Source organism: Cervus canadensis, chromosome 13 (assembly GCF_019320065.1).
Source record: "Cervus canadensis isolate Bull #8, Minnesota chromosome 13, ASM1932006v1, whole genome shotgun sequence".
NCBI classification, from domain to species: domain Eukaryota; kingdom Metazoa; phylum Chordata; class Mammalia; order Artiodactyla; family Cervidae; genus Cervus; species Cervus canadensis.
Genome location: NC_057398.1, coordinates 51,554,323 through 51,566,719, shown reverse-complemented (window position 1 = coordinate 51,566,719; position 12,397 = coordinate 51,554,323). Strand labels below are relative to the sequence as shown.

The 12,397-nt window shown below is 37.5% G+C and overlaps 1 protein-coding gene across 3 annotated transcripts in view; it reads right to left on the bottom strand.

Annotated features, from left to right (window-relative positions):
* NVL (nuclear VCP like) overlaps positions 1-12,397 on the bottom strand; it is a 92,104-nt gene that overhangs the window by 39,029 nt on the left and 40,678 nt on the right. For 2 of the 3 annotated variants that reach the window (XM_043485286.1, XM_043485287.1), the window contains exons 17-18: positions 11,299-11,418; positions 7,709-7,808 (exon numbers count right to left, since the gene is read on the bottom strand). In XM_043485286.1, coding sequence (XP_043341221.1) covers positions 7,709-7,808; positions 11,299-11,418 — 220 coding nt within the window. Of the gene's footprint in view, positions 1-6,187; positions 6,342-7,708; positions 7,809-11,298; positions 11,419-12,397 lie in introns of all 3 variants that reach the window. The other variant, XR_006272563.1, reaches the window with a different exon arrangement.

The following is a 12,397-nucleotide window of genomic DNA, read 5'->3' as shown; positions in this document are numbered from 1 at the left end:
TGGGGTGGGAGGGGAGGTTTAGATGATTTAAACAATGCTCCATCAAAAGCTCTTAAAAAATTTCATGTATTACATCATTTCTCAAAGAAAAGCTGGTTCATACTCAACAATTCTGTTTCACGAATAGGTATCTTAATGATGACTGAGATTCGGATCTTTCCCCGTCACTTCCTGCCTCGGTTAAGGCCAACTGATCCTTCCAGTTTTTCAGGCCTAAAATTTGGGAGTCATACTGGATTCCATTCTTCCACATCTATGTTCAAGCCATTAGCAAATCCTGTCAACTCTATGATACAACATATTCAGATTCTTTCTACCCCCAGGTATTACCTGATTCAAACTATCATCTTTTACTTGGATTATTTTTATAGCTTCCTAAATGGTTCCTTACCTAATTGTGTCAAAACTTTAAGTAGAAGACTCAAGATAACAATTCTTACCTTCTTCAGTTTCTAACAGAACAATTCTTATCTTTGCAATGAAGAAGTCATCAACAATTCTAAAGATTTAAGGACAAAATCCATTGGCTTACAAATGAGACAGATGCATAAGAGGAGAAACTCTTCCTCAGCTGTTGATCAAAAAGCAACTGCTATTCTATTAAGTACTCAAAAAAAGCTAAAATTTAAGAGCTAACTGTAGCAACTTTCAACTTACAGAAAATACTTTGTTACCAATGGACCTTCAATTTTCAACAATGTTGCCAAGACAATTCTATGGGGAAAAGATTAGTCTTTGCAACAAAGGATCCTGAGACACATGAATAGCCTGCAAAAGGATGAACACCTTTCTCACAACAAAAAATTAACTCAAAACGGATCAAAGACTTAAATGTGAGCACTAAAAGTATAAACCTCTTACGAGAAAACATAGAGTTAATCATCTCTTGTGACCTTAGGATAGGCAATGATTGCTTAGGTATGATAGCAAAACAAACTGATATAAAATAAAATAGAAACCTACTTACTTCTCTCCAAGTGCTCTCCATTTCAGCAAGTAGCAAACCTTTTACCTAGGTTTTAGGTAAAAAGTTCTAACAGTAACCTTTGTTTATTCGCTTTCTCACATTCACATCTAATTACAGTACTTTCTATTGGTTTTACCTTCAAAATATATCCCAAAGTGGGGTCAGCTCCACTTCTTAATTCTCCCACCAAGCTCATATCAATTCTCCCGTGGACCATGGATGTTCTAACTCAGATGATCCTCTATGTTAAGAACTCCTTTGGGACTACAGTGAAATTTATGGACTCCTTGTCAAAAACGTGCTTTAATGCATAAGGCAAAATACAAAGGATTACAAAGAAATCAATGGTATTAAAAGCTATCAAACTGTCAGGAAAACAAAATTTTGAATAACAATACATGCACTTCCTTATTAATATCTTAAACAGCAAGTCTGATAAAACTAATTGTGGAGTAGTATGGGTATAAACAGTATTGTGTGATATCTGCAAAGACTGTAAGGTGACAGAGAAATAGCTACAAGTTCACAGTTCCAGGTATACTCTGTCTTGTCGACAATGTTCATAATTCAGGGAAATGCTAAAATTCAGTTAGAGGTTGGTGAAATTAAAAATTTTTCACATTTAGGCTCATGTCTACATGTGTGTGCATGCGTGCTAAGTCACGCAGTCATGTCTGACTCTTTGTGACCCTATGGACTGTGGCTAGCCAGGCTCCTCTGTCCATGGGATTCTCCAAGTAAGAATACTGGAGTGGGCTGCCATGCCCTCCTCCAAGAGATCTTTCCACCCAGGGACTGAACCTGTGTCTCCTGGCAGGTGGGTTCTTTATACTAGCACCACCTGGGAAGCCCCATGTAGGTTCCTAGATGCCTTAAATTCTAACTACAGATCCCCAAGGTTAAGAATACCATTTTTAGTTAATTTCTGTGAAAGGTTTAAGATCTATGTCTAGTTTCGTTTTGTTTTTTTTTGCATGTGAGTGTACAGTTGTTACAGCACCATTTGTTGAAAAGACTATCCTTTCTGTTAGGATACTGTCTTTGTTCCTTTGTCAAAGATCAGTTGCATATATTTGCATGGGTCTATTTCTGGCTTCTGTTCTGTTCCATTGATTTATCTTATCCTTTTGTCAGTACTGCACTGTCTTGATTATCACAGCTTTATAATAAATCTTGAAGCTGGGTAGTGCCAGTCCTCCAATTTTATTCTCTTCTTTATTTATTTAAATTTTTATTTACTTTTTATATCTTGGCTCCGCTGGGTCTTTGTTGCTGAACACAGGCTTTCAGGTGTGGTAAGCAGGGGCTACTTTAACTGGGGAGCACAGGCTTCTCAGCCGCCACGACCTCTCCTGTTTCAGAGCACAGGCTCCACAGCATGCGGGCTTCAGTGGGCATGGTTCACAGGCTTCAGGGCCAGAGACACGTGGGATCTTCCTGGGCCAGGGACTGCCCTGCCCTGGCAAGTGAATTCTTAACCAGTGGACCACCAGGGAAGTCCCTATTCTCTCCTTTAATACTGTGCTCTTGTGGTTCCAAATAAACTTTAGCCTTTCCATATAAACTTTAGAATATACTTGTGCTTCCACATAAACTTTAGAAGATAAACTTTTGCCCTTCGACATCAACTTTAGAAACAAATGTTCTTAAAAAAAACTTGCTAGGATTGCTCTGAATCTACAGACCAAACTGGGAAGACTGACATCTTGACAACGCTGAGTTAGTCTCTGTTTTTCTTTCTTTCTTTTTGGTGCTGATGTAAATGGTATTGTATTTTCAATTTCAAACTCCAATTGTTCATTGCTAGCACTGACCAACTTATTTTTGAAAAAGGTGTAAAAGTGACTCAGTGGAGGAAGAAGTCTTTTCAACGAATGATGGTGGAACAACTGGATGCCACAGGGGAAAAAAAACGCTTTGACCTAAACTTTGTGCCTCACATAAGTTACCCAACAATAGATCACAGGTTTAAGTGTGAAACATAACCATAACACTTTGAAAGGAAACACTGGAGACAATCTTTGCGACATAGTTTTGAAAAACAGATTTTAGACATGGTCCTCAGAAAGTAATGTATAAAAGGAAATAAGATGATGAAAAGACAAGCTACAGATCGCGACAAAGATGCAAAAAAACCGAATCTCTCTTAGAGTTATTGACAGAAATCACAGTCACTCCAGAAGAGTCTGACAACCTCTTTAAAAAAATGAACATATATTTATCATATGACCCAGCAACCATGCTCCTGGGCATCTATTTCAAAGAAACAAATTGTGTCCACACAAGAACCTATATTCAGGTGTTCAGGGCAGCTTTATATGAAGCACTCAAAAACTGGAAACGAACATAATGCCCCCAAGAAGAGAACAGTTAAACAAACTAGGATCTACCTCCACATCACAGAATATTAGTACTGAAAAGGAACAGCCTACTGATACACACAAGAATTTCAATCAGTCTCATACTTTGCCATCTGATGTGAAGAGTTGACTCATTGGGAAAGAATGCTAATGCTGGGAAAGATTGAAGGCAGGAAGAAAAGAGGGACACAGAAGATGAGATGGTTGGATGGCATCACTGACTCAATGGACATGAGTTTGAGCAAAGCTCTGGGAGATGGTGAAGGACAGGGAAGCAGGAAGGAAGGTGAAGGCAGGGAAGCCTGGTATGCTGAAGTCCACTGGGCTGCAAAGTCAGACACGACTTAGCAACTAAACAACAAGGGCATTAGAATAGGTGAATAAAGCCAACCTAAAGGTCACATTTTGTATGATTACTTTCATATAAAATTCTTAAAGTGATACAGTTATAGAGATGGAGAATAGACTAGCAGTTGCCCTGAGTTAGAGATGGTGGGAGAGAGGTGGTTGTTTCCATAAAGGAACAGCAGGAAGGAGGTCTGGGTGGTGATGGAACAGTTCTTGTGTTGACTTCAATGGGATTACATGAATCCACACATGCGCTAAAATAGCACAGAAATAGACAAAATTACACAAATGTCTTTTCCTGGTTTTGATTTTGTACCATAGTTATGTAAAATGTAAAACAACTGGGTAAATGAAACTTCTGTGCATTATTTTTTATGATTTCCTGTGAGTTTATAAATGTTTCAAAATACAAAGTTATTAATAAAAAAAGTCACGTGTTTTATAAAAAAAAAAAACTAGATCACATCATTCCCCATTCAAAAAACCTTCACGGCAGAATAACTAAACCCACATTCCGTACTGTGGCCTAAAAGGCCCCTTGCTCCTCCCCATTACTGACCCCCCCGGCACCCCTAGGTCTTTTCACTTGAGACACACTGGCCGTGCTGGTTCTCTAATCTTGTTCTCACCTCAGGGTCTTTACACTTACTGTTTTCTACCTGGAATGCCTTCTCTCAGACTACTGTATGGCTCAATTCTTCACATTATTTGGGTTCCTGCTCATGTCACTTCTTCTAAAGAAGCCTTCCTGGACCATGATATCTAAGTTAGCATTCCTTTCCCCAAAATAGACATTCTGCATCCTCTTACCCTGTTTTATTGGACCGCCTATTACTTATTCCCTGTTCAGCCCCAAATCAGAACACATGCAGGCAAATAAATTTTCTGAATTGTTAACCTTTGAAATCCCAAAGCTCAATAGGACCAGGCATACAATAAAAATTCTGTAAAAATGAGTGAACAATAAATCTTCTGAAATTAAAGAAAACTATACTGATATGACTGATCAACACCAAACCGTAAGGCTGAATGTATAACTTGCACCATAATACAAAGAATACGATGAAAGAAAAATTTACATAACAAGGATTAAAGATAACTACATGTTTTTACATTCCGACTTCTCTCCCTTTGAATCTGGCTCTTCCTGTCACTGTCCTGACCAAGAGAATTTGTCTAATCTGGGCCTCAACTTCAAGAGGAATGGCAACTTCTGCCTTTATCTCTTGGCATCCAGTTGTCATCTAAGAAGGGTGAGTACTCAGAGAGCCATGCTAACAGAAGTCAAGCCACATGGCGAGGCCTTGGAAGATGAGCACTGCAGAGGGAGAGGGGAGGCATAATGCCAAGGAGCACCAAGACACAGACATGAGAGGAGAAGTCACCTCGGAAGGGGTTCTCTGGCCCAGCCATGCCTGCTGGTGGCATGTGGACCACAGATGAACCACCTGGACAAGCCCTCCTTGAATTCCTCACCTACAAAATGACCAACAATGAAAAAAAAAAAAAAAAATGACCAACAATGCAAAAATGGTGATTTTAAGACACTAAGTATTGTAGCAGTTTGTCACGCACCAATAGCTGACCAGAACAGCAGGCAAGAGGGGATTTCTTAAAGCTAACCAGGAAACAAGTTATAAACAACCAAACAGAATGTCACAGGGTAGAATACAATGGAACAGAACTGCCAAATAAGCATCAAGACAAGCAAGGAGACCCAAAAAATGTTTTTAAATTTATGTGGCTCCTCAATGTAATGGGGAGGAAGTGATGGGTGAGTGAGGTACAGTCGAGAGGAAGACAATACTCAAGGACGCTGGAAAGAACAAAACACAGGGGCCACACGATGATTCAACCTCCATTCACTGGCTAAGCTCAACAGACGACTACACTTAGCTGTCCGGTTTTACAACTAAGGAGAATCTGGAGAAGGAGTTCAAAGATGAATAAAGAGATCAGAGGAGGCGGAAAAAACATAAGGAAAGACAGCGTACCTGAAGCCTTTTGAAGGAAAGGATTTAAGTAAAACTTAAATAATGCTGAAGGATCCACTATTTTCTAATCTTCAGAGATTAAACTAAAAGATAAGATGTTTACAATAAACACGAATGAAACATGTTGAGTGCAGTTAAAGACAGAATAGGTTATTATGGCAGACCAAACACTGTCTTCTTGAAATCTGCTGGAAAAGTTCTGCAGCTGCTTGGGAAAGGTAGGATGTGATGCTATCCAAATTTGAGACCTTCAAGGTTTCTTCTAGGATGACTCTGATTTTATAACCCAATGACTGTTCCTACTGCCAATACCTAAAGTGCCTATGACAATCATAATAATTACTTAACAGCTACTTGCCACACACTACATTACCAACATCACTTAAGCTTTGTGCCAATACTGCCTATTAGGTATTATCATCTTCATTTTATAGATGAATAGTACTGGTTAGCAAGATGAAGTAATATATGCCCAGGATTAATGTGGTACAGCAAAGAATAAGTATAGTGGTCGTTACCTCTGGCTCTTGGCTAGAGTTTTCTGTGCAACAGCAGTGTCTTTGTTATGCGAAACAGATGACTCAAGGTTGGCCCCAATATAACTTCAGGATGGGGCTGGTTATCAGCATGACTAACCATCTGATTAGAAGGTTGGAACTTGTAGCCAGACATCTGGGGAGGTAGGGCACGGCTGGAGACTGAGTTCAATCACATGGCTGATGAGTCAATCAATAAAAACTCTGGGCAACAAACCTGAGGGAGATTCCTGGTCAATGAAAACATTGATGGGCCAGGAGGGAGATGTGTCCTGACTCCATGGAGAAGGGGCCTGGAAACCGTACCACCTCTGAGATCTAGCCCCAAGTGTACCCTTTATAATAAACTAGAACTGTAAGTATAGTGCTTTTCTTCATCTTGTTAGTCCGTCTAGCAAATTATTGAACGTGAGGGCAGTTATGGGTATCCCCAAGTCTATGAAGCAAGTTGGTCAGAAGTGCAGGTGTCCTGGAGACGCCACGTGTAGCTGGCATCTGAAGTAGGGCAGTTGTCAGGATGACTCACCCTTAACTTGCAGGTTCTGGCACTAAGCAGTTAGTGTCAGAACTGAATTATAACCTACTCAGTTGGTACAGACTAGTTAGGGTTGAAAGAGAAGAGTTGGTAAGATGTGAAGTGTTACAGCCAGGATTCACATCCAGTTCTGCCGAACTCAAAGAAAATATTTCTAATTCAAAGATAAGAGTCTAAATCAAAGGTGTTAAACCAAAACACCTTTCGATTTTTCATTTTCAAATGAAATGGTATACAATTCATCAAGATTTTAGTATCTGTACTAACTTATGAGAAATGAAAATTGTATCAGCTTGAAAACTGAAAAATCCATTTAAGCAATTAAAGTCCCATGTCACTGCTGGCAGATATAGTTAGAAACATCAATGCAGGGCAGCTATGACAGAGTGGCTTATATGGATGGCGAAGTGTTAAACAATATGAAAACAATTTAGAACCCAAAGTATAAGCAACCTTCAATATTTCTGAAGTTTTGAGCCTTTTTCTAAGCCCTTCCCAGATTATTTAAGCTTTTTAACATTAAAAAATGAGTTAAGTGCAGGTATATGGACAAGCTTCTAGGATAAAACCTTAAACACCCACCTTCAACCTTTAGATACAGTGAAAAAGAGTCTGGTTCCTGTGTCCTATAAGCTTGAGAGGAACCACAGGATATAAATCCTGATAATACTTCACGGTCAAAGTGTATGTTACAAGTGTTCTCTGCCAATAAGACAACTTTCTGTGCACCAACACAGAGAAAAATTTTTGCAGAGTCCAGGCAATAACACTACACACACACACACACACACACCCGCATTTTTAAAAAATTATAGCTGACTTAAACGCTTTCTAAAGTTTTAGTCCAACTTATGAACCAAAAAGGGATTTCCCAAACTTATCTTTCTTTACTAGGATGTATGTAAATTATACTGCTTGTAAATGCTGGAAGGTTTTAGACTTAGCTGTTTTATAGTCTTCTTTCTCACCTGGTCTGTTAGTGGCTGCCATAATAAAAACTTGCTGACGTGTTTCCAGACCATCCATCTCTGTAAGCAGCTGATTCACCACTCGGACACTTGCCCCTGTCTAAAAACAAATAAATATAGCTCCATCAGCTCCTAATAAAAAGAACACATTGCTATTTTTTTCCATACAAAATATTATAATTGCTAACTTGAATGAAAGCTTCTGTCAAAAGATGTAACAAAAGTCATTTCCAAAGAAGTCGCGGTATCTAATCACTGTGCATCATGTTCTTGTCAGTGTGCTTCCCTCACAATCGTGCTACTCTCCACAATTCAGATGCGGAGACCGAGGCTTAGAAAGGCTACTTGTCCATGGTCTCAAAGCTAGATAAGGACAGAAACGAAATTCAGTCTCAGGCTCAGCTGGTCCCAAAGTCTTACACCTCTGAGTCAGTTGAAAAATCAATAGCTGAGAATTCAAAATCCTGTGATAAACCATAATGGAAAAGAATATGAAAAGAAATGTACATGTGTATAACTGAATCAATTTGCTTTAATACAATTTTATATTGTATATAATATTTTCTCATCTCTTATATTTAATATAATATTAAATATACTAATTTCATTAAATAGTAATATAAACAATAACATATTGGTGTATTAAACATCAATATTACTATAATTAATACCATCAATTAGCTTTAATACAAATTAATACAACACTGTAAATCAATTATATGTCAATAAAATAAAATTTAAAAAAAGATCTAACAACTACAGTGAACTTCCCTTTGGGCAAATCTAGACTCAGCTCTTTTTTTTAAGGTATTTTAAAGATTTTTTTGATGTGGATCATCTTTAAAGTCTTTATTGAATTTATTACAATATTGTTTCTGTTTTAGGTTTTGGTTTCTTGGCTGCAAGGCATGTGGGATCTTAGATCCCTGACCAAGGATCAAGCATGCAACCCTTGTATTGGTAGGTGAAGTTTTAACCACTGGGCTGCCAAATCAGCCAGATCAGACTCCCCTAGACACTGGATATCCAGAGCTATCAGCTGGGACACTGAGGCCTTTTTTCTTGTCTGTGAAGCATGTAATACAAAGCCCAGGGCAACATCCAAGAGAAAGGTGCAAGAAGTTGGTGAAGAGAGGGTTATTAATCCATTAAACACACAGAGCTTTAAAATTCACAATGGAAGAGATGAGAAAAGCAGTGCTGTGCTTCTTTTTGTCATTGATTGCCTTTTTTCAACATAAATTTTGTGTACAGAGGCAGTAATGAGTTTAACACACTGATTTCTCCAGAAAAAAATTTTGGTGTACCTTATTGTCACTCCTTGGAGACATAGCATTAACAATTAGGACATTAACAGAATCATAATCCAGACTCAAGAAAAAAAAAAAGGAAAAAAACACAACACTGTTCTACTTAAGCAAAGTAAAAACCTCAGAATTGATTTTACTATATTAAAATGTAAAATTTTGTATAATAAAAAAAGATAAGTGATAAAACTGGGGAAAATAGTACCAATACACATAACTAGTCAATAGACTAATCTCCATCATATACAAACAGCTCTTATAAATTAACGACAAATAAAGGGGAAGACATGTTGTATGTGTTGCCAAAGCAAGCACAGAAAAACAAACAGGGTCAATAGCAAAAGGGGCCGAGACATGAATACTAAAATTTAACACCCTGTTTTGACAATAAAACTGAGAAAAATAAAAAGGGAGGTATTATCCATTATTGACAAAGATATAGGAAATAGTTGTTATACACACTGTTGTTGGTAGATGTATGTAACGGGCAGTTTTTGTGAAAAGAGATTTAGTATTAACTTTCAAAATATATATATACATCTTCTACCCAGAAATTCTACTTCCAGAACTCTCATATGTTCCCACACGGGCACAAAAGTATGTGATAAGAGTCAATACAGACGTATCTGTAAGAAGAACAACCGGAAACAGTGTAAATGTCCTAAACTGAGGAATGACTGAGTTCCATCTTCTCTATCCAGACTGTGGAATAGTTATGTAATAGCTAAAAATACGTTAAGAACATGGGGAAAGTGTCAAGATAGAATGACCACATTTATATTAAAAAAGAAGTTGAAATCATACATGTTTTTAACATTATAGAAAAAGTTCCAGACTACAAATGCAAAACACTCAGCTGTCAGCAGAAGTAACCTCCAAGAATAATAGGGAGGAGAATAGGAAGAAAGATTTGACTCTCTTTATACTTCATTTGAATTTTTCACAATATGTATTCATGAGTAACTTCCATGATTAAAAAAAAAAAAAAAGGATACATTTAATTTCAAAATATTTTCAGAATCCCCTTCAGGTGAAAATGTTAAAGAAACACATTCTGAATACAAAAATGTGAGGTACCAGTGAGACATAAGAGAGAGAACCTAGAAGTTAGAAATGTAGTTCATACGGAGGCAGATTTCTTTGAGAGCAGGGAGTTGACTGGATGTACACCTCAGTTAACTCCTCCTAATTTAAATTACCAGTTGATAACAGAGAGACACAAATCAATGAATAGGCTGTCAATGAACAAGGGATTTAATTCATAACGAAAGAGAAGGGAGTAAAAAGTAAAATTCAGAGCATGGCATGCCTCCACCAGCTGGACATAATGTGTAGGGTTTTGCCCTGGGATCCACATTAGGCTTTGGAGTGTGACAGCTGGCAAAAGAACCCTGGAAGGATCTCTGCCCTGGCCACTCACATCACTATCAGAGATGACTGTAATAAAAGATTTTCTGCAATACTGCTGACTATTAGGTGAGGAAACAAAACTGCTATGATATCAAGCACACTTATCCTAGTCGAGTTTTGTTTCTGCAACTTTTGAATGCTTTTGGGAATTTTAAGCAAAATGAGGCACCTAATGAATGTTTCACAATCTAAGAACACACACAGAATAACTATTTGAAGATAAATCACTAGAGAAATACAATCACTTCCTTAATCATCTTGTAATAAACATACTTATGACACAGTTTTTGCTATTCTCTTCAAAAGGTTATGTATTTTTTTATATTATGCTTCACTACTCTTCCAACTCTTTTATAACAGTATTCCTGAGAACTATTTCTGGGCACTCATTGTACTGAAATTTCTAACAGTGATTCACAGTAGTAATGCAAGTGTTATTTAATGCAGATCAATTTATATCTTCCCCAGATAGAAATGGTGCTGAATCTTAAACATGTGCTTCTACTTGGATCACATGATGTCTTAAATTACATTTTCTACCGTTTTAGGAACCCTGAAAAGAATCATCAGATTACAAGGTAAGCTTTCCAGAACTAACATAATTTCCATTCCAAACAACACACTTTTGTCAAATAGGTATGAGAAACCAAAATAATACACAGGAAAACAAAATGAATACAGAGACTAATAAAAATAAAACTGTTATCCTCAGGCTGTTTTCAAATTACTAGTTTTCTTCACTTAAATAGTCTCAGTGCTCTCAAGGAATGACTTTATAAAACAACTATTTGAACTCTACATAACTTTACAAGAAGTTAAAAAAGGTTTATGGTGCTTCAAAAAACTCTGTAACCACTAAACTATGATACCTACCTCTCGGGCTGATCTTCGAGGGCATAACGCATCCACTTCATCAAAGAATATCACACAGGGTGCTGAGTTCTTGGCTCGCTGAAAAACCTGTCGCACAGCACGCTCACTCTCACCAACATACTGACCATACGCAGAATGGAAATAAAATGTAGAAACAGTTCAACTTTGGAGTTTGGGCCAAATTACAATAGTACTAGTTTTAAATGACATGTATATATCAGAGTTCAAAAAGCATTAGGTCAAACCACAGGCAACATTTAACCATTCTGACCTATAAAAATAGTCAGTTTTATGTGGTTCAACTTCATAAAATTAGCTCTTATTTAAACTTATTATAAATTTCCTCATTTATAAAATGAAAACTAAATAGAATATAAGGTCTCTTCTGCTGCTGCTGATGCTAAGTCACCTCAGTCGTGTTCGACTCTGTGCGACCCCACAGATGGCAGCCCACCAGGCTCCCCCATCCCTGGGATTCTCCAGGCAAGAACACTGGAGTGGGTTGCCATTTCCTTCTCCAATGCAGGAAAGTGAAAAGTGAAAGTGAAGTCACTCAGTGTGACCGACTCTTTGCGACCCCATGGACTGCAGCCTACCAGGCTCCTCCGTCCATGGGATTTTCCAGGCAAGAGTACTGGAGTGGGGTGCCATTACCTTCTCCAAGGTCTCTTCTAGGTCAAGAAAAATTCCACAATTCTATGGCATTTTAGAACTGATCAAAGCTTTATGCATATAAAATACCCAGCAGATATTTTCATTAATTCAACAGTATTTTAAATGCAAAAAGGACAACTTACTGTTCTATTGCTGTTTCTATATAGCAGATATTTTCATTAATTCAAGAGTATTTTAAATGCAAAGAGGACAACTTATTGTCCTATTGTTGTTTCTATACATTGCTAAAGGAAGAACTCATGATGATAATATAGCATCAGAAGAGGCATATTAAGCCACCTAGATATCTACCAGGTTTCATAAATGCATACTGTATGGTAAAATCAAAATACAAAGCAATTCACAGGCAGCTATAACATTAGAACTAACTAAAATTAAAAGTTATATGTAAAATAGTTTCACTTTTAGCTAGGCACAAAAAATT